Source organism: Wyeomyia smithii, chromosome 2, assembly GCF_029784165.1.
Source record: "Wyeomyia smithii strain HCP4-BCI-WySm-NY-G18 chromosome 2, ASM2978416v1, whole genome shotgun sequence".
In the NCBI taxonomy this organism is placed as follows: Eukaryota; Metazoa; Arthropoda; class Insecta; order Diptera; family Culicidae; genus Wyeomyia; species Wyeomyia smithii.
In genome coordinates this window covers 44,751,590-44,775,073 of record NC_073695.1, presented here as the reverse complement: position 1 = coordinate 44,775,073, position 23,484 = coordinate 44,751,590, and the positions used below count along the sequence as shown (strand labels likewise).

General features: G+C 37.7%; 1 protein-coding gene across 1 annotated transcript in view; it reads right to left on the bottom strand.

Annotated features, from left to right (window-relative positions):
* Positions 1–877: 877 nt before the first annotated feature.
* Positions 878–23,484, bottom strand: part of LOC129726079 (uncharacterized) — a 238,158-nt gene continuing 215,551 nt past the window's right edge. The window contains exon 6 of the mRNA XM_055682689.1: positions 878–21,754. Coding sequence (XP_055538664.1) covers positions 21,363–21,754 — 392 coding nt within the window. The 3' untranslated portion in view covers positions 878–21,362. The remainder of the gene's footprint in view (positions 21,755–23,484) is intronic.

The following is a 23,484-nucleotide window of genomic DNA, read 5'->3' as shown; positions in this document are numbered from 1 at the left end:
ACAATTGCGGGGCTAGCGCTACGATCCTACTGACACTAACAGTCTCTCCCGAGCCGAGACTCGAACCTACGACGACTGGCTTGTTAAGCCAGCATCGTACCTCGAGACCAGCTGGGACGCCGAGGCCGCATCGCATCAAAAAATCTCTATAGGATGGTCCTAAGCAAGGAAGTGGACGTCCTCGGTTTGCACGTACGCAAATCGTGAACAAATCGGTGCGTGTAAAGATTCACAGGAATGATTGAATAGCTATAATATTCCTTTTTTTTCGTTTTGAGCTCTTGGAGTGCACCTGTGTTGACCAGTGTAATCGGTTCGAAAATTGTATTAAATCATTTTTATAATCGAATAATATAAAATCGAATTCAACCTGCAACATCCCAAATATTTATAAATAATTATTTTTCATTTCAGCGTGTTTCATTCGTAATCAAATTCCTAATCCATATTCACCTTTCGGAATATTATCTTAATATTGCCGATAATCAATTCAAAAGTATTGAAAATATAATCGAGAATTAAATCACGCGGATTGGTTCACGAACTTTTCCTCAAATTTTCGTTTCAAATTTATTTAGAACAATGGCAATCAATTTATTTAGAACAACAGGCAATCATATTCCAGATTATACTGAATTATTATACAATGTGAAAATTTTGTACATGTCATTTTGAAAATATCACTTGATGCGGTGCAGCTTTATTATTTGCATTCAAATTGAAAGTAACGCGAAATTTAAATTCTAGAGGCCCCGACTTTCTCTCTGCACAGGGAATGCGCTGAATGGTGAAATCTGATGAAATGCTATCAAACAATAATACCGGTTAAAGGTTAATTGCAATGAGTTTCGGACAGAAAAAAATAAAACTGCTTACCTTTTTTTGTAATCAATTATATTTATTATCATTTTGTTTTATTTATTTCTGTTTTGTGACTGTCCATTCCGTTTTTTTGTATAATTGCTAATTAATTTAAATAATCATTATCTTACACTGACAGTTTTATTTCCGCACGCTCAATGTTTTTTTTTTATTTGTGTTTGTTTGCTCGTCACACAATCGAATCGCCGATATTCATTTCTCACATTGCATTTAAACGTGCTGAGCTGCCCTCTATTAACAGAGTAATTTTTTGTTTTCTTACGATTTCGACTTAACTACACGTGCTTAACATGTAACCACTGACTGGAGTCATTTAAAATCTTAATCACAATTATTATCCCTCCTTTTTTCAATTTTCTCTTTCTTCCACCTCATCTCGAACTCAACTCAACAGCACAGTATTGGAGTGCTTCTTTCGCATACATACTCATTCACACACACGTTCACAATCTGCGTCGATCGTACTCATTCCGTCCGGACCGTAAAGTTGTCGTAACATTTAATTACACATCGTTTTGCTGCTTTAATTTTTCCTATTTGCGAAATCACTTCCATTACACACCTGTTGGGATAAAAGAGAGTAATTTGAGAGAAATAATAATTTTGTTCACGATTGTAACTGTTGCCCGGTTTTCCCCGCCCCCCGGGTTATCTGTTCCGCTACCGTCATAATTTTTCATTACAATTAGTTCGTAGCCAACAGCGGGGCAGGGATTTTTTTTCGTCTTCCTCCACTCGTTCACACCCTTGCTTGTCTCGCCCATCCAAGGTTTCATTCCATTCATACTCTGTCCTTTTCTCATTCGCTTTTCCAACGCTCTAACTTTTCGAGTTCTTGATGGAACAACTTTGATTGCAAATTTATTGCGTTCTTTTCCGAGTGCACACAAAGTTGGTGCGTCAATTTGTCACCGCGTGGAGAGGAGCGGAGACGTCCGCATTCCCGGGTCTGGTCTGCGCTGCGTTTCGATATGCAGCGTGGGCTCAAAGGCCGCCGGAAGGAAAATTCTAATCACATCTGCTGCAGCTGGTTCGAAATTTTTGATCGGTTTTTAGCTGTTAGGAAAAGTTCTATGCTTTTTGTGATCGAACAAAGAACTATTGAATTGTCGTTAGAAATTCAATTTTAATTGAATTTCAAAATAATAGGATTATTTGCGGGTTGATGAAGGATGAGCAAGTTTTGATAAAGTCTTGAGTAAAATTATTATTAATCACCAATATCATAACGGATCTACGAAACTATCAGGAGGCTAAGCAATTCTGATTTTAAAAAACTATCAAATTGCAAAAATCAGACCAAGTTCCAAAATCAAAACAACATAAATTCACCAGAAAATTATTGCAAGCACTGTGCCCTTACTGAAGCCAACTGAATTATTTAACCATCAGAAGCAGTAACAAGGATTTTATCAGAAGCCGGAAGACGAAAGCACAAAAACAATTGGGGAAAAAATGACTATAGTTAATTGAACCCTTTTTTCCAGATACTCGAGCCCCAGATAAACGAGCATAGGGATAATTGAGTCCAACCTGTAATTAATTACAAATAACTTAGAAAAAAATCCATCCTCTGAAAAAAAATGGTTTCTTTTGGGTTGACACTGCGCCAATAGTATAATAAACGAAAATGAAAGTTTGCCAAAACACGTAATATATACAAAAAAATATTTTTTTTTTTGATAGGCAAGCAATTTAAAAAAATGAAAAACTGGAACATATCCAACAATACATTTTTGGTAGAGAGACGTTGCTTAGAAATTTGAAGAAAAAAAAAATATTGAGGGTGAAAATTCCTCTCTATTTCTTTATTTCGCATTACTTACTTTATTTGACACGGCACAATACAAGAGGATAACTAATTTTAAACTAATTTGAAAGTTTACTGCAATATCTAATATCGAAGGCGGTTTTTGAAAATCTACGTAGAATGGTAAAAACTCCATATCAGTATTTTCGGATTCAGGATGATGCCCGTAGGTTGGAAATCGACCCCTGCCATCATTTTTGATATCAAGATAGCAACTTCCCGATTTTGAGAAATTGCCTGAAATGGCCAAAACAACCAAATGTGTGTATTTTCTGAATTGAGATAATGTACAGAGGCTTGAATCTGATATCATTTTCAAATCCATAATTGCGATTCCGTTTTTAGTTTCGGAAGCATGTTCAGAAACCTAAAATCGATCCCCGATTTTATTTCCAAAAATCAACGAGAGAGAGCATTGATTGAGTCCGTTTCAGTGTTTGATATCCTACTATTGTTAGCACAGTGCGCCCTTCACATGTTCTATTGTTTATCTTGGTGCTGTGTTGTGGAAATAATTGCCTGCAGTAAAGAGTGTCGTGTGTATACCGTTTGCAACACGGACCAGCAGCTGTTGGAACAATAGGCTGCAGATGAGCTGCAGAAGCACCACCTTGCAGAGTATAGTGGCTGTGATAGGTGGGTTTTTCAGTTTTTTTTTTATCCTACGGTTTCGATTTTGATTGGTAATTTGGTTTGTGGATTTGATTCTTCCGTCCAACAAGGAAGAGAAAGACAATGAGTCCTGCGATTTCGGAGGCGGAGTCCCTTTTGATTCCGTGCCCGATCCAGACATTTACAAGTTTTCGCAAATCCCGGAAGCATTATCGGGGCCCTGGGTTGTGTTTTTCCGGCCCAGAGTTGAAGCAATGAATGCAATGCATATTTGAAAAGATCTGAAACGGTTTTCAGCCGTGACCGAGATGACTAAAGTCTGTCCTAATAAACTGAGTACTTCGGTGTCATACCTCAAGTAAGCAAACCAGATTACTGTTTTGGAGCTTTTCATGCTGAAGTGCCACGTGTACACTCCAGCTCGCGTTGTTAAGATCGACGCATAGTGGCAGGTCTCTGAACAAAAGTCGAAAAAACCTAAAAGTCTTTTTTAAATGATTGGAAATTACATATTATGACAATTTTGGGGTGGTGAACTCTTTCCTGATGTTAGAAAAAGTTGAAAATATAAATTTATTATTTTTTCTCTATTATGCTAGAAATTTTAATAGGGGAACCGCTTTTATATTCATCTCAACATCTTTATTCATCTAATTGCTCTTATTTGTCTAATTTACTTTTTTTTTAAAGTAAAAGTAGTATAATGTAACCTATCGATTCAGTCGAGTAGGCGGAAGTTAAGAACGATGAGAAGAACGAAATATAAGCGAAGAGAAGAATATAGGTCTTAAGATGAATACTGGGTTGGTTCTCTTACGAGTTATTCATCGAAAAACTTTAGAATCGTATTTTATGTCTGGTTCTTAGGGTACTCCTTCATGAATTAGGGTGGTGCAAAAATCGTCGTAATTCAATTTATATTATTTTGAAAAATTCTCAGCTTTCGAGCAGTTTGACCAATTCAAGATCTTTCTACAAGTTAGAGGTCTCATAAGGAAAATTATGATAAAACACGATATTTTTTTCTCATCAATTTGATTTATACTCTCTTTATACATCTTGTAGTACTGAAAGCGGTTTGTGACTTTATATAGCAATGCTTGAGACTACTGGAAAAAACTTCATGTATACTTCCCAGTCAATCGAACAAAACTTAAATATACGAAACCGAATATTTGACAACTGATCACCATACGTCTCCGTAGTTTTATTTTCAAAATATCTCCCTATGAGCAACGATTTGCAAAACGGGACCCAAAAATCTGAAAAGCACAACAAATGTCCTATTAATTGTTTATTATCTGATCGTTCCAAACTGATCCACAAAGTTGTACGGTAGAAATGAAATTAGAAATATATATTTTTCTGGTGACCCTTCTAATTGTTTTACCTTGATTGAGAAATTGGTTGTATTTTTGGTAAATCTTGAAAATCGACCAAAAACTACATAAATTTCCCATCACAATGAACTTGTTAAATCAAAATTGAGAGAGTTACAGGCGTTTGAAGTTAGACTTAAAACTGTGATTTCGAACATAAAAATCATTGATATTGCCTGATGGAGCAACATTCAAAGTGCGAATAAAAATCGATATCTCAACCATTTGTCATTAAACATTGAGAAAAGGTAATTTTCAGCTTGAGAATCTTCTCAAAAAGGCAAAACATAAATAATATTGACATGAAAAATCGAGTTTTTTTCCGGCCTCCAACCGCTGTGTGACGGCGTGGTCACCTACTCGAGTCTGACCGTCGAGCTGAAGGCTGGAACCGGCCGTTTAAAGAATTGCATCCTCAAGCCGGTGAAGATACTGGATTGCAAGCAATACAATCAATGTCGCTCAACAATGGTGTAAAAACTTACATCCAATCAGACTCTTTTCGCGTGACTTTCGCCGGGACATCTTTGCCGAGCTATTCAAATGATTCACCGTGGTCCTTAAGCAGAGATTTGCATGCAGCTCAGTAAGAACAATGTTCTTGTGCAATACTTCTTGTTTCGACGTTATATTGTACAGAACTAAGCATGTATGAGCAAAATTAAAAAGACTAAATAAAGAGGAGAGAGATAGAGAGAGAATAAAAAAGAGCTTACCTTAACATACTCTCATTTCTCCCTGAGAGAATTCGTTTTTGAGGAAGAGAAAAAATCCCAAATGAATTCAAAGAAAATGTCAACATTTTAGTAGATATCAACGTTGTTTGGGTATGTAAAAGATTAAGAGCCATGTGCCATGAACTTTTGATATTTGAGAGAAAAAACATTTTAATTTTTTGAGTGATTGACTAAGTTTTCCAGAATTTTTTTTCTTGTGTTTTTTTTATAATTAGTTCAGTTTAGTTTATTGCATCAAATACACGACATTAGACAAATCTTTTTTAGTGTCAATAACAACGAATTTGCCAAAATTTGAACAATCCGTTTTTGTCAGAAACGAAGTGGATAATAATCATACAATTTTTTTGAAGCAAAAATACAAATCATAAACAAGAATATTATAGTCAGAACAACGTTGAAAAGAACAAAACATCTGATCATGTATGATTCAAGGAAACACGGCAAAAGTGTGTAATTCATTTGGCCAAAAGAAATCGCGTAACTGAAGCTGAAACGGCAGGAACAACTAAAATTTTGTAAAACTATTTGAAAATAAAGCAGAAATATTCGAACTAAAAACCGACGGGTTGTGTGCAAGGCCACGACCGCAACGTGGACGTAGAACTACAACAGACTGTTGGTTACATTAACCGTTTGTTGCATTGTGCCTCATCTTGAGTACGGAAATAGCCATACTGGGTGATATTTGGTCATATCCAGTAACCGGACTTCAAAGTTACCTCTGGAGTCGATTCCCAGTCCCATCTTTCGGCTTCTGGGCATCACATATATTTTGGAAATACGAATGTCGAGCGCTATTCGGCCATTTTCGGCTGTTTCCCACAAACAGGAAGTCGACATCTTGGGATTCAAAATGACGTCCCGGACTCTAGATATCATCACGGTTACGAAAATACCCATATTGGAAATCTTCGCCTGAAACAAGAGTCGACTATTTTCAGTACTCCAATATTTTACGTCATAAAATAACAATTTTACGCATTTTAGTGAACCCGTAGCTAATTTTCTTAACAATTGCTGTGAAAACAAAGGTGATCCGTTCGAAACTAACCGATTTATAAGCAATCGAAATTGAACGAAAATTATTTCATGAACTGATTTCAAACTTTCATTTTACACCCACCCTCAGAAGTTCGCCGAATGACAAATTTCTACGTCAAAAGGCAGAGAGCAGAATAGAACTTCAATGAAATTAACGAATGTCAATGGATAATATTTTAGAGGCGGCTTACAAGAGCGTCTGAGTAGAAGCGAGCGACTGAACTTGAAACGGGCTTCCCCGGCCTACTGTACTCGTATATACAAAAATGTAACGGAAAATTAAATCAAAAACCGATGTGGATTATGGTTAGCTCAACTATCGAGGGAAGCTAGTCGACCAAATTTTAACGAAACATTAATGAAAGTTTTGTTAGGGAATTTTTTTTTTTTTGAGAGTGCCCGCTTTGGTTTGCTCATAAGAATTTTAGGGGTATTTAGACCTTTGCCTAGAAGTCATCCCTTGACAACTTTTCTCTATCTTTTGTCAATATTCAGATATACCGATTCATAAAAAAAACTTCAGTTCATTTCCTACGCACTCAAAAAGATTCATTGAATTCTGAAAGGGTGCTGCCAACATCTGGTCGAAATGGTGCGAAACCCTACTACACTTAAACGAAATATATTTGTATCACTGGCCAATAGAGATTGCCAGAAGCTGAAAGGGGTATTCCCGGAAACCCCGGCCATGTAACATTTCATCGGAGAAAGCGATAGTTCGGAGAAAGCGGGTAGTTCGATGACCGGGTGTCGACGGTCGAAAGAGGCGAAGGAGAAAGAGGAGGCCGAAGACAGTGCAGCGGTTGGACAGTGCGTCTGGTTGGACTAAACCTATGAGTTATTCCATACGAAATGTACATGCCACTTGAACACGATCATCACAGATTTTGCACAAAGTTGGGGGAATTATCTAGAGTCATTTTGGAAAAATCCCAATTTTGGTGTCGATTGGAATACTGATTTTTTATTCTATTTCCTACAGTTTTTAGACGTAAGACGTCCGAAAAATACTGACAAGTGATTTTTGAAGAAAATAAAGCAGGGGACACAAAAAAATTATTTTTGGTCGGAAGCGTTGCCAGATAGATTATTTTTGTATTTAAAATCTAAATTTGCATTTTTCGGTAAATGTACTCATTTTTATTTTAAATTTGATAAATTCATCGAATTTCTCCCAAAAGAAACACTTATTACCCCGAGGAAATATGAGCCAATCTCGAGATATAAAATTTTTACGAAAATAGTTGTAAATTTCGTGAATAATTTTTTCACAATTTATAGACGCAAGACTCCCGAGAAATACTGACAGGTAAAGTATTGCAGAATAGATTATTTTTGTATTTAAAATTGAATTTGCATTTTTTTGGCAAATCCAGCTAATTTTATTTTAAGTCGGATAGTTTCATCGCTCTTCTCGAAAAATTTCACGCAAGTAATTTTTACCACCCCGATGTTATATGAGCCAGTCTCGAGATATAACATTTTTATGAAAATTTACCACGAAATTTAAAACTATTTTTGTAATATTTTCTGGATATACAGTAAAATCTTTTTACACGGTTTATTTTACACGGTTTTATTTTACATGATTCTTTTTACGACGATTTTCCAAATAACGCGATTTTTTTACGTCGTTTTCTCGAATAACGCAATTTTTTTTGCATGATTTTTCATCTTCGCGTAAAATTGTTTTAGTAAGTAACAGTAATGGTAACAGACTATAATAAGCTGTTTTTTACACAGTTTCATTTTTACACGGTTTTTGTTTTGCGCGACGTTTCTCCAAATAACGCGGTTTTTTACGACGTTTTTCCAAATAACGAGGTTTTTTTACACGGTTTTTTTGCACGGTACGTAGAATCGTGTAAAAAAGAACTATACTGTACGACGAAATTATCAAATTTAAAAAAATGGCTACATATGCCGAAAAATGCAAATTTAGTTTTTAAATACGAACATAATCAATTTGGCAACACTTCTGATTAAAACAGGCATAGTTCAAAGCCTTAGCAAAAGAAATAGACATGTGTCTTATCACCGCGACAGTGACAACACCACCAACCGACAAGAATCTCAGTGGCCAGCAGTCGATATTGTATATAACAGAATTATAATATGAAGAAAATCATGTATATCTAGAGTCCAGCATGATAGGCCAGGGTAAGTTTTTCTCTCCAAGAAGTCTCACATCATTTTGAATTGGGGGCGGATGTAACGGTAACCCCGTTTTTTTCTACATTAACCTACAGAGTAGTTCCACAAAAATATCCCAGTTTTTTTTAATTGTCAATTTCAATATGGTTGAAACTTTGCATCGATGTTTCTACAGGCAAAAGATGTCATTTTGTGCTGTTGGTTTAGTTTTTTGGAACATGACTCATTTCTGAGAACCATCTATTAAAAATTAAAAATATTTTTTAAGCCAAAATGGTTTGTTTGACTGGTATAGTGTGTTTGGCTGTTGTAGATAATAGTTTTGTCCATCAGAACAAAAAAATGCCCTTCGAAAAAATTAATTTTTTATTTTAAATCATTACCTTTTTTTTGCTTGATTTCTCCATGATTTGATAGTTTCTATTGTTTAGGTCGTGGTTTCTTCCGTGGTTTTCGTAAAAAAAAAAGATTTCTAATGAATTAGCTTTTTTAGTTATCTATTTTTTATTTTTCTTTCAACTTTCTTTCAAAAAAATAATGATTTGTTTTAGAGTGTTTTTTTTAAGACAAAATTACTGTCTAAAACTTTGCCCAGGACGCCCAAGTACAAAATGACATCTTTTGACCAAAGAAACATCTACGCAAAGTTCAGCCAAATCAAAAATGGTTGATTAAATTGGCTGTCCATCTTTCTTGTGGAATTGCTCTACAGAGCTTCTGGCACCTTATCCGACGTGGCTAGAACACGGAAAAGAACAGGTCTTCTACCGGGTGAGAACGCGCAAGCGGAAAACGAACAATCACGAAGTCCTGCTCTTCGCCACTCTTTGCTCTCATGTCGTTTCCGTTTTCGCGGTGTAGCTACACTCAAACGACACTTTTGACACCGTAAATGTTTTATTTGACTTGTCGGACTACCCTTTTTCTGTCTCTGCCTATACTTTTTCTGTTCCTGACGACACCCGAAAAAAGCAGAGTGTACTGTAGGAAGTTACCAACACATTCACACGTCTGTGTCAAAACTGATTTGTTTAGGTTCTCGTTCCACGTGGTAAAGTATCAGGTAATTTTTTTTTCAGCACATTTGCGAGATGGACCTTTTGAAATGGAAACGAGACAAAATGACAAATGCGATAATGACCAAAACAAAACGAATTGACAGCTATCCCATTATCACGCATACCAATGCAACGACACTGAAAATGTTTTATTTGAAACTGCAAAGTATAGTTCGGAAAAAGTGTAGCTCCACCACGAAAACAAAAACGACACTAGATATCAATGCTCTCGCTCGTTGGAATGAGAAAGCCATAAAATGGCTTGAGAATAAAAGAGATAGAGGATTGCGGTTAAAACTATCGTAAGGCTCAAGTAATTAATAAAATTAATCCTTCTAGTGGAGTGACATAAGGAACAATTTTGTTGATTCTAAGCCTATTAAAATATTATAAGGCGTATTTCGACTGAACTATAGCTTAACAAGTCGTTATTCAACAAAATTGTTCGTTGAAGATGCGGTCGAATGACCGTACTTACTGCTTTTTTTGGAATTTTCATTCTTATTACAAGTCCGTGTGGCGACTATACAATTGCAATTGCCACACATATACTTGAATTTTGACACAAGCGTTCCAATCTGTATTTCTTGCGAAACGTGGTGCGTATCGACGAAGATAGCGCACAAACTATAGGTTTTTGTTAACTATTGCCTGCGATGTATCGTTCGAGCATGGTGGTTTGACAACCTAATATCCAATGAGAAAATCCAGAGTCGATTTTAATAAATTGTCGAAATCCGCGTTAAGAACCTAAAGAGCGACTTAAGGGGTTATATACCTTTTTGGTCGAGAAAAATAAGGGAAGTTTGAATTTATTTTTAAGTGCATAGCCCCATTTTCATTGCATCAAGTGGTATTTTTCTGAAAGTACTGTTTATCAACAACAAGAAAATACGTTTGATTTTGAGATACACCAATTATTACTGGAGTAATGGCCGTTTCCCCGAAACGCTATTTATTTTGCAGAGGCTTGCGGTGATCCTGATAGAGACTCAGCGGATCAACCGAAATCAAAAAACTCATATTATTTCGTTAGTTTAGAAGTGTGCCGGGCCCTTGAACGATCACTGTTATGAGTATTTTGTTTTCAGTGCAAACGAAAACGTTTTTCCCAAAAAATGCACGTTTTGAGCGCAAAAAATTGCATTAAAATTTTTTTTGCGGCAAAATGTAACTGTATGTTTCAAAAAGCGATCGTTCAAGGACCGGCGAATTTTAAAACGAAAATTTAAAAAAACCTAAATTAATCCCCCTAGCGGTCAGAACCAGCCTTTCTCATTCAAACTTATTATTTGTAAAAATAGATTTACATGAATGCTTAAATCCAATAAAGGTATATCCACTCTTTGGGTTTTAAAATATTGATGTTGTAATTGAAGTATAAGATATGAAATTTGACGTAATGTTAGTGCTTAGGAAATAGCGAAATTAAAGAAATGACTCTTAATTCGAACAATTTAATCACGAGCGATACCGGGAACGTTCAAATAGTACGATACCACATGATATGATGTTTGTTATTTGTAAGTTTGAGAGATGACTCGTTTGTTTTGGCACCAAGATAGAAATAATCGGTCAGACCATCTCCGAGAAAAGTGAGTGCGAAAAAAAAGGTACACATACACACGTACACAATCACACACAAACATATACACCTATACATGCATACATGCAGAAAATGCTCGATTCGTCGAACTGAGTCGGGTAGTATATGACATTCGGCCATTTGGATCACTTTTCTACCTTTTAATTAGCCAATGATCGTTAGGAGAAAATCAATATGTTTACTTTCATTATGTGATTTCACATTTTTATGAACAACGGACAAAGTTACAATCCGGTTACAATGGAATTCAACAGCAACCTATGGGGTAACTAGACCTTTCATTTGACCTTAATTTTGGGGAAATCGGTTCAGCCATCTCTGAGGAAAATGAGTGAGTTTAAACCACCTCAGGATAACTTTTCTTTACATAACTTTTGAACCATATGTTCAATCTTTATGAAATTTAAAAGTTAAGGGTTTTTGAGACAGCCCAATCATTTGAAACCAGTTTTATTGGAATCGGTTATGTGGTCTCTGAGATATTGTTGTTTCGTGATTTTTACATTTTGATACATAACCTCTAAACTAAAAATCCGATTACAATGAATTTCAATAGCAACCTATAGCGCAACTAGACCTTTCATTTGCATATAATTTCATGAAAATCGGTCCAGCCATCTCTGAGAAAAGTGAGTGAGAAAAAAAAGTTGCACATACACACACACACATACACACATACACACACACATACACACATACAAAAAATGAATGAAATCGGTTCAGTAGTTTTCCCGCAATCAGGATCACGGCAAAGTCATTTTCCGGGAAAAACTATTCCGAGATAATCGCGTGTAAAGTTTCAAGTTTAGCTTATGCGGCCGTGGCGAGGCGCGTTGCAAATCGCTCTAACTTTCTTCCTATTGCTCAGATCTTTATGAATATTTGTGGAAATGTTCTCAAGATGTTGTATTTGAAGATAATGTAATAAATTTTTTTCCGGTTTTTTGAAAACTAAAAAGGTATATAACCCCTTAAGTGTATTCAAGAATATGAAGCAAGCTTGATTGATTATTACAGTGACTTAAAATTCATAGGGCGTCGTGACTTGACCAATATTTTATCTCAGTTAATTAATCAAAACCCAGGAAAAATATTGTAACCCAGACGGAATGTCGATCATCTCTATTCATTCATGTGATTGAACAGTAATTTATTTTTCTTCTGAAAAACTCCTCTTCATGATCAAAAAACAAACTGTATAAAGTGTTTGTACTAGTCTACTTTACGTTTGACGAAATAAACAATTTTCACTTCCCATCGATTTCTTCAAAAACCGAAAAACAACCTTGGCGTCGCATTCGCCAACGCAAACAGTTATTTGTCGAATCAATCGACGGTCTCAAATCGATGTTTTCTCTCATCATCAACCTGACAGTCCATCCGTTCTCCTCTCACACGACACCTTGAGCCAGCTTCGTGTCTATTACGCAACAGCTCTCCAGCTCTCCCAGAACGGTAGTTGTTTGTTGCTTTTTTCACCCACTTCGTAAGCTCCAGCCGTTTGGACTCTTGGCCCTAACGCCGCATAGGACCCTTGAAGGAGGCTATCGTTCAATCAAGTATTGATTAAACAAACAGCACAGCGCGGCAACGGTGGCAGCAACGGTAAAAAGTGAAACCACCCACGTTCGGCCGACCCGAACATCATCGCCCGGAAGAAGGTCGGACGACGGTGGCTGGCGAAGTTGGGCAATCATGCTGCCTGCCTGCTGCCAAATCGACTTTTCTAAAGTTTCTCCCCCAACGGACCCACCAAAAAAGTCCCCCGCCTCCTTCAGTAGCTGATACCAGTTTTCCTTCCACCGCATCAAAGAAACTAGCAAATTGCCCGAGGCTGCCAGCTGCAGTACCACCAGGGTGACCAAGTGGCCAACGCTCATCCGTGCGTGTGAAGCTAAAATTTGCACAGAAAACAACTCTCGTAATGAATCCACAAATTCCAACAGGTTTCTCATCCACACCAGCTCGGATTGTTGACTAACTTTGTCACAATTATCCGCCCGGGCAGTGCTCCACCCTAAGCCCGTACATCAGGAGGCTGTGTGATGGTGGATGAAAAATCATGAATAAAACACATTCATCTATTTTGTCATTTTGCATAACTGATGAGCGCCCGTCAAACTGGGCTGCTGGCTGGCAGGGTTATGCAGTACAGCGGAAGAATTTTTTAAAACTAAGTTTGTGAAGAAAATTTTCACCTAAGAGCAAACATTATACCACCCAGAGCCCGCACACAGGTGAGATAAAAGCGGTCCCTCGGCAGGAAACGAAACAGCCAACGCTGGAAAGGGCGCTTATCTTGGTTGGAGTATTTTTTTTGCTGCTGCTCTCTCTCTCTCGGCTTTCACTTGTTCCATGATACAATGGCGTGTTTGCCTTTTTTTCATGATTCCTTTTTGAAGTAGAATACTTCTCTCAGGAAGTTCGGCTACATAGGGATGTGAAATGAAAATCTAAAACTGAAAAAAGTGAGAAATATGTCCAATTTCAAATGCTAATAAATCAGTTAGTTTTCGATGGATTGCCTTCGTTTTTGCAGCAATCGATTAGAAAATCTTCTAAGATTCCTACCAAATGCATGAAATTGCAATTTTATTATTCGAGCTATTGTACTATTGAAAATTATTAAGCCTTGTCAAAACACAAAATTCGACCTCTGATTGGTCGTTATACAATTGCTTTCCCAAGCACGGTCGGCAGAGTTATGGACCTAGTAAATTGGGAATGCATCATTTGGCCTATATAAGAGCCTTCATCAGATAATAAACAGACATTTCATCGGATATTAATTGAACAACTGAAATTTGAAGAACAAAAATGAATATTTGAAGAGTTAATATTTTCTCGTTTTGCGCTATAATCCAAAGTTAATTATCTTCATCTACATGCATACTCTGGCTATTATTACGGGTTTGCGTCACTTAGTGTTTGGCTACGGTCATGCCGAACGCAAATAACGGCGCGATGCGATTCGGCAAAATGAAATGTGTTGGAATGTATAGCTCTACTTCGCCTTAAAAAGAGCTGTACATTTCAACACCACGAAAAGGCGAATCGCATCGCGCCGTCATTCGCGTTCTGCAAAACCGTGTCCTTTGTTCCGTTCCGTTTAATGATGTTGTATTAAATGTGCATATTACAATTCGGCAGCACTTTAACTTCTCATTTGCACAAAATTTAAAAATATTCAATAAACTTCATTCAAAATATCAAACAAAGAGAAATTACAATACTGCCAATGAACGGTCAACGTTTATTTACTAGAAAAAATGACTGACACGCAAGCAGCCGGGTTATCTTTCTTGTAAAAGTATTCTACTTCAACCTTGCGGTCGTGGCTTTGCATACAACCTTCCTGTGATTTTTTCCACTCCATCCCCCAGCGCTTCATCATTTGCAACATTGATGAGATTTGCATAGTCGATTATGGACTTTTTGCGTTACGTTCTACAGGAGGGTAATATTCAAAGTCCCATCGTCGTTGTCGTTGCGTGTGAAAGAGAACAGGGATCGTGAATCTCGGGCGCAAAAACAACACAATTGCTGTGCTTTCCAACAATTAACCAGCTAAATTTTACATTTCGCACAACCGGTTTTCTGGTACTGGTAAAAAACGCAACTCACACGAACGAACCACGGAGAGAAGATCTTTTTGAACCGGAATAAATTCCAGCAAAAGTCGAGTCGGAAATAATTATGCTCTCATCTTCCTTTCCCATAATATCATCTCAACGCGGAGGCGTCAGCAGTTGATCTTTAGTGTCTCGTGCAACATTTCCTGTACCTACGTTTACTTAAATACGCGCCCAGCTGAGGGACATGTGACATACTTGTTTTTTTTCGTGTGTTCACGAGTACTGTCCTTGCACTACCGTCACAGAGCTCTTTCATTCAAAAAGCGCGTGCAAAATCCGACATGAAGGAAGACGAGACTCGCTGTGGCGGAATGTAATATCATTGCTGCAAATTCTACCAACCGAAACGATGCACAGTGGGATCACAGTGGTTTGTAGAAAAAAAAAATTAGTAGTAGTAAGTACCAATAAAATTCAAACGGTCGATAAGAACCCAAAGCTTCGCTAAATTCATCGCTAATTTTTTTTTGCCGTGATAAAATCGAAACAGCACTGTAGTTCTTATGAAACAGAATTTAATAGGGTGAAGTATGAACTTTATAGTGGTGAAATACATATTGCTCAATGCAGAATTCTTCTAACAAGAGCTAATGAAAAGATATAAATTTTCGCTGTACAAACTGTATTGAAAATTATAAAGGGTGTAACGGTCGGAAATTGGTCAACTTTAGTTTACCGTATTCATTTTATCGTGTATCAAAAATGAACACCCCTCACTTTAGAAATGTGTGTATATTATCTTACATTATGTTTGATTTTGACATTTGCTCTTCAGTTGTGAAAATGGCGTCGAAGCAAGGGAAGAAACGAATTGAATGTGTCCAAATCAACCATCACCAACGTAATAAACGTATTTGGAGAACGTTCAAAGAATAAATCACATTTAGAGATCATGAAATTTGAAGAAAATTTAGGTACTTCAATAAGCTCAGAAGTCACATAAAATATCAACCAAAAAAACAACCGTTTTATCCAACCTCCAGCCACTGTGCAGCGCTCTACCTGTCCCCGCTTGCCACCGCCGTCTCCGGTCGCCAATTCTCGAGGCCGCTCGCTCGCGCAGCTCTCGCAACCCCGGGTGAATATTTATGCAATGCAATGCATCGCATTCATGTCGTGTGTTTGTGTATTTGCTAGCTTGTTTTACGCTCGAGAAAACGATTGCACATTCACCGCTTTGAGCAGAATCCAGGGCAATACCGGAACCAGCAATGTTGTTTTTTTATTTCCCTTTAACCCCTCGTCTCCTCCTTCGATGGTCCACCAAAAGCACCCGGGGAAATATGCTGCTGGATTATTATCAAGTGTGTGTACAGAGGCTCAAAAAAGCGGAAGGGTTTTGTTGATCCCCGAAAGAGTGTGCGAAATGCTGTGGAACCGGACAAAAAAAAAACCGCTGGCGAACATGGAAACCGTGGCGACACTAAGCTGAGTTTCAAGATGACAATTTTCCTCGGATTTGCACCGAAATTGGACGGGTTTCGTGTAGTGCGCGCTCAAGTTGCTCTACTTGTGGTTTTGCAGATTTTTGTTTTGTTTTTGATTCTCTTCCTGAATAGGCCTGCCTAGTGCGAGAAGTGGTGGAACAATGAGGTTTTTTTCCAGTTACGGTAGCGTGATCTTTTGACGAAAATACTGCGCTGTTATGACGTTTATGGACAGTTGGCAGTTGGATTAAGTATTTTGGAAAACGACAAGTTGACTCTAAGTGGATGATAGTTTGTTAAGTTGTCTCCCTGCTACTTGAGCAATTTGGGACGCTATTATTTTGTAAGGTAATATTGAGAAAGTCGAATATGAAATAGCTATTATGCTTGGATCTAAGTGGTACAACTTAATAAAAAAAAACAGATTACCTACTCTGTCCAAAAATATGTATAACATTCATATTCCGAGAACCATGCTTCACATTCATTTTCGACCTAAACTTACTTTTTTAAGTTGAAAATTTTTCATGATCAGTTTCTGATGAACAGTTACTTCAAGTAAATAAAGAAATAATATTTGGATTGACATTGCGTAATACAGGTCGGACTCGATTATCCGGAAGTTTATTTTTTTGGTGTTCGTTTTTAATTTTTATTCCAAAATTTAACTTTACAGAGGGATAAAAGTAGGGTACTCAGAATAAATCATGCTGAACAGCGTCAACGTTAACCAAATAACAGGTGACAACTAAAAATTTGAATTTTTTTGAGGTTTTCAACAAACGCGCTCAGAGAGATATGAGAGTTTGTATATGTAAGCTGTCTCTCTCCTTTTTATGTCAGTATTTTTTATTTTGTTATTGCGTTCCCAGTTCTATTCAAAATGGTGTCGAAACAAGGAGCATTCCGCAAGCGCATTGTTCAGTTCGCTTTGAACTGTACAACAATTTTGGCAAGAAGTTTCCAGTAAAACATTTTGAAAGCGAAAATCTTCCGAATTCGACTGTGTATAGTTTCCTGCAAACCTCAACAATAATCCGCGAGAAAGGACGTTTTCTTTTTTGTCTGAATCATGGTTCAAATCTAGTGGCTCGGTTATCAATCAAAATGTATATCAGAGCAAAATTGTGATTCAATTTCTTCCAAAACACCATACTGATGAAAAGTATGTATTTTGGCCAGATGAAATAATTTTGTAGAACATTCAGAAAGTGTAAAAAATCACTATAAAAGTGAAATAGAAAAAAAATTGTTAGTAGTAATCTATGGAAAACTCCACAACGTCTATTTAGATAGATATATAGAAGTATGATGTCTTCAACAAAGTTGTTCCTTTAAAAAATTGAGTAGATTAATCATGGAATTGCAACTTCTATAACATGGAGAATGATTAAAGGAACAACTTTGCTGAAGACGTTACGGCTCTAAAATCAACGTTTTTGCAGCTTTGGAAACAGTGTACAACGTCCCCCAGCGGCATCCCATCGAGAATTTCTAGGCAAAACGTGCAAGCGTAAGATCTACTCGATCAATTTTGTCGCGAAAACTGAGGAAAAAATTTAAAAAACATGACTACACGCATGTTTTTGTCCGCTATGCCGAATGTTCCAGTTAAGGAACCCGCACGCAAAGGCGTAGAATTTTTTTTACGAGTAAGCTAACATAATTACCTCTCAGGGGAAATTTATCAAACTCAATTATTTGCCTTATTATTTTTTTAACCACCATCCGAAAAAGTCCATTTTTTAACCGCATGCGTTAGATGCTATTATGAGAATTTTTGACGTAGAATTATGTCTTACGAGAACATTCTGGGATAGGGGAGCAAATTGAATTTAGAGCGCCAGGAAAATTGTTCAATTTCAAATTCTAACAACTCAGTAAGTTTTCAACGGATTTCCTTTATTTTTGCAACAATCACATGGAAAACTCGGTAAGTATCCAAAATGCGCAAACTGTGATTTTTGATGCCGATTATTGTACAATCGAAAAAAAATATTATGCCTTGTTTTGAGCGCACATTGCCGCCAATTAGAAAAGAAAACAAAGACAATACCATTCAATGTGGGTATTTTTAGAACCGAAATGATATCCAAAACCAAAAATCGACCCCAGACCCCAGACCACTTAAAATGACTACATCCGGAGTCTCGATGATGCCTCAAGACTTGAATCGTCCCCAGACACAATTTCGAAATCCATAGTTTTGACTTCCGGTTCCTGCATAACAACTGCAACCGCATAACATGAACAAATCCCACCCTATATTATTTTCATATGCCATTTTTAATGCCAAGGTATTGGTTCTGGTTTCTGAAAAGCCGCTCAAAATGATTAAACACATTTTCGGAACCGGGGTAGTAACCAAAGGTCGTGAATTGGACAAAATTATCATTTTGAATCTCTTTAGAACCGTCACATTATTTTCAGAGAGTTGAAAGTTGCTGACAGAAAATATAATGAGACAAGATATTGTGGCGCAATTTTAACGCGTAAGAGTAAGTTAAGAGATTGCAATTAGTATCGAAATGTTCCGCTTCAGACCATCAAATTGATAATATTCAAGTTATTGCAAGAATTACATTGGCGTATAACAAGTTCGAATAATTTTGCGTTAACTTGCGGTCGGGTTACATTTACAACCTCTTGAACTTTTTGTTTACTAGTTTCATCATTTCTTGGGAAACTTGAGCTTTCGACAGATCATACTCTTCTTCCATTTGGGGCATCCGTAGTTACTGCTTCAGCGTAATGAAACATGTTTGTTACGATACATTTTGCACAACCTAAGAATAACAAATTGTTACAAAATGTTCAATGATGACCATTTAGCAACTTCTAAGACAAACAAGCCTCAAAGCTACGTTATGAAATTTGAATTTATGTTGCTATAAATTTCTGGAACAGCAAGTAGCAAAACCACGAAACAGTTTTTGGCAATAAAAATTTTACATTGAATACCGTTGCTTGTTGATGGCTAAGAAATTCGACAAAATTATTATCGGTGTGTCAAAAATAATGTATATCTTTGAATTTTTGATATTTTTTATTATTACCGAAACAAAAAAAAAAGTATTTAAGATTGATCGAGCACTGAATTTGATTTGTAATTTATTAAGTAAATCGGCACTTGTAGATTTGTAATTAATGACCAGAAGAATTTTAAAATCGCTCATGGTAGCAAAAAATTAGTCTTTGCCCACTCGTATACCGCCGAAGAACCTCTGAAACAGTTTCCGGACTACCTGAGGTCCAATGAAAGTTTTTCGTTTATTTTTGTGCAGTTAATAATAAGGAGAGAAATCTAAAACAATTGTAACCTCCCACCTTAGTTACTATGCACGAATTCTTTGAATAGGAGTTTTTATGTCCGAGATTGAAACGGGATAAATTTGATTACATGCATGGCTTTTTCCCGATAACAAAATCATCTAATGAATAATAAATATTAATAAAAGATATTGAAATAGCCGGAAGCCAATTATCAAATATTTCTATGTTTTTGCAGGGTTGGTTAAACATATATTTTGTTGGCAGCGAGTCGAGGAAATCAAATAATTTTTTTCAACTTTCACTATTCATAAAAAAAACTGGAGTTGGGAGGTAACAGAAATTGGAAAACCTGAAATTTTAGGTGCGTTAGTGGTTGTTATAAATATGATTTTAAAATAGACTTTTGAAAATCTCAAAATAACTGAGAACTGTTTCTTGAAAATTACGCTCATGAGATTATAAGCATGAGATAAAAATTGCACAAATGTTTAAATGAATGAAACAATCAGGGATTTTATATGGTTTTCTAATCTAAACGAATTGCGGCAAAATCAAACACTCAAACTCTTGTCCGATAATCATGAAAATCTGGTTTGACACATTGTTCTGAAAACACTAGAAAGAAAACATTCCAGCAAAATGCAAATGTTGTAAATCACTAGCATTCTGACGTGATTTAATAGGTGTGTTAATGGACGTATTATTCAAAATTACTAAAATTGTACCACAACAGTCGTTTCTGATCGAGCATTCCGACTTCGACACTCAGCAAACCAAACAACAGATAAATGACGAATGTTTTGCCCGTAGATTGCATTCCGCGTGCTCCTCCTACATGCAACGAATAAATTAGTCGAATATTACATCAAAGGGATATAAATCAGTTCGTGTTTCTTCGACGGGGAGGTTGCCGTGGAATAAATCACCCGGAGGTGGCAAACCAATTTCATTGCTGGCAAATTTGATTCTGAAAAATATCCATCATAAATCCTTCCGTGCTGAGCGGTTTCGCTTGCTTGGCGTGGCGTCCGGCTCCGCAGGTTTGATACGTTATGCATACACACTGACTGTTTAAAAAAAAAAAAGAAAATCCCCAGCCAGCAAAGCCATGACTAGGTGAAGTACTATTGCTAGCAGTTATTGCGCGCACTGTAGTAGCAAGTTGAACAAGCATTTACGGAATGTGGAATGGCTTTTTTCGGGTTATGCGGTGAGTTGTACTCTGACTGTTGAAATTTGCTTTATGACCCACTGGCCTTCCCCGACTTGAGCGTTAAACTGCATGCAAACGGCGCAAACACATCGCATGTCCTGACGAATTGTTACCGTTCGGTTGCCGCGTGAAGAATTTTACTCTACGGGGTGGCCCAGTGTGCTTCCAAAATAACGTTGAGTAAGCACAAATCTAATTTCAGTAGTGCTGCAGCAGATGATCCTCCCGGGTGCACTCTTCCATGTTTCTCGTGTCCCCCCCTTCCATCTATTAGTCTAATTCAGCTGGACGTAGTTCACACTTCCTGTCACACCGCACTCGGCAATCCTTTCATAAATTTAACACTCCCTAGAAGAGCTGGATTAACTCTATACACTTTAATACTAGAAAACCTGTACAAAATAGTTATAACTACTCGTCCCTAAAACGAAGCCCTCTAACCGGCATAGGCCCAGAGGGCGGCCTTCGTCTACGTCGGTACAGAATCCGGCTGCCAAGCCTCCACCATTTTATCACATTCCATCTCGCCCTCTTAAACCGCATCAAACAATTTAATACTTTTGCTGACTGTAGTCTTTACGGTTACCAGCACTAATAGTATACAAAATGTCATCCTGAAGCTAGTGAGTCCGGAGAACGTCGTGCGACGAAACATCGCCGCAAGCCAGCCTTTCGCGGAGGAGAAGGAGCAGGAAGCTAGTAGCGACGAGTGGAAGAAGCAGTAACTGCAGTGACGGATCAGCAGGACCCACGGTGAGGACCAGTAGTACGTCCAGGTCAGTAGTAGAACGGCCATCCAGCAGCAGCTGGAAGAGTTCGTTAGGCGCCGACTGACGGCTGTGGCGCCGCTTCCTCCACTGCTGCCCGCGCCGGATGCTGCAGTTGGACTCTTGTTCGGATGTTGCATTGCGGCTGGCTTTTCACCTGTGAACGAAAGAGCGAGAAAGGAAAAAAAAGAAACATGCATTAAAAACCTTTTTCACCTGCAGAGTGTAGTTTGTTGACGAGCGACCCTCCGGAAGCTGCACGCCCGGCCGAGTCGAGTCGGCATGGCCCGTGGTAAAATTGGGAGCCAAATGAAATGGAGCACTCTGTGCTAAACGAGCTTGCGAGTGGGAAGATTTATTGTTATGGAAATATTTTTATTTCATCTCGAGAGTTCCACTCTAGCGGCAGCGGGAAAATAAAGTGGAAACCATGACAGCGCCCTGAAATGTGGTCGACTCTGCGGAATGGAGCGCCCTTTTCTGGTCGGTGACTTGCGACAATCTTGGTAGGACCGTTGCCAGGCGAGAAAACTACTGCCCCAGAGCAGAGTACTGCTGCTGGTACTACGGCTAATGATTGCGGTGAAATGAGTCATAATAATTTAATCAACGGTGTTGGGTTGGCGAAGCTTATTGCGGCGTAAAAAGATAACGGGTTGTCAACAGACTTTTTTTTCTCATTTCGAAAAAAAAACGTGCTAACTTTAGATCTTTTACTTCTTGCTTCCGAAATCCTACAGCAAACGTTAAATTAGGGCATAAATTAGTTACCCATTCTACATACCATAAATTTCAATCCTTTCCTGTTTCGTTTTTACCATTCGACCTGCGCATTTTTTCACCACTCAAATACTCCAAGCGCTCCAAAGCGGCGACGGAGAAAAGCGCTCGCCATAAATTTTCCTCCGCTGTAGTATGTAAAATTAAGTTGAAACAAAACGTTTTCCGTCAGGCTAAACCGTTTTTCCTTAACCTAAGACTGTTTTGACCGAAATTCACCAACCAAAACCGTACCGCTCCTCGTAGGTAAGAAAAAAAAAACAACAAAGAAAAGAAGTTCAAAACAAAAATGACTTGAAGGTAAGAAAAACAAGAAGCAAGGCACTCCCACCTGGCATGTTGGCGGTTAGCCATTATTTAGTCAGCCAGCCAGACTCCATCGTCAAAAACACACAAAGCCAAGCGCACGAACCGTAGCGGGAAGGAAAAAAACCCCCCGGCAAACCGTCACTACGAGTGATGCGTTCGTTTGAAGACAAACTTCTCAGTTCCGGTTGCCGGTTGTTCCCTCAAAGTCGCAATCTGTACGCTTGTTGGAAATGCAAAAGCCAGAAAAAGCTAGGCTGAAAACCCGAGACATATCCTGCCGGTTTTGGCATGTATTCCGAAAAGTTAGAGACGCAACGGTACGATTGAATTAAGAGCGAAAGAAAAAAAAACCTCTGTCGCGCAGTATAGCACATGAGTCGGCTTCGAGCAAATGCGGTACGGGTACGTAAACAGGGAAAAGTTGTATTGTGTACTTTTCAGCCTAAAAATGTAAACAAAAACTTTAGTACCGGCACGAAGTGGTTGATGTTGGTGCGGTTTGCACAATTAGTTCGGGAGAAAATTAGCACAAATATGCATCGGAATATTCGCTTCGTTTCCAACCAGAATACTGCAACGGAATGAGTTTTTGGCACTCAAAATGCAATAAAAGACATATTCTCAGCTGTTCGAATAGCGAGAGGTGAGTCACAGGAAAAAATCGAGTTTAAAATCGATGAATGAAAGTTTTGGGAATAAAAAAGCTTAGAAAATATTCACAAATTGATTTAAGAAAGCTCTTTTACGATGGGGAACCAAACTTTGCAAATATGTTACTATGGGCTATAGATGTTATTT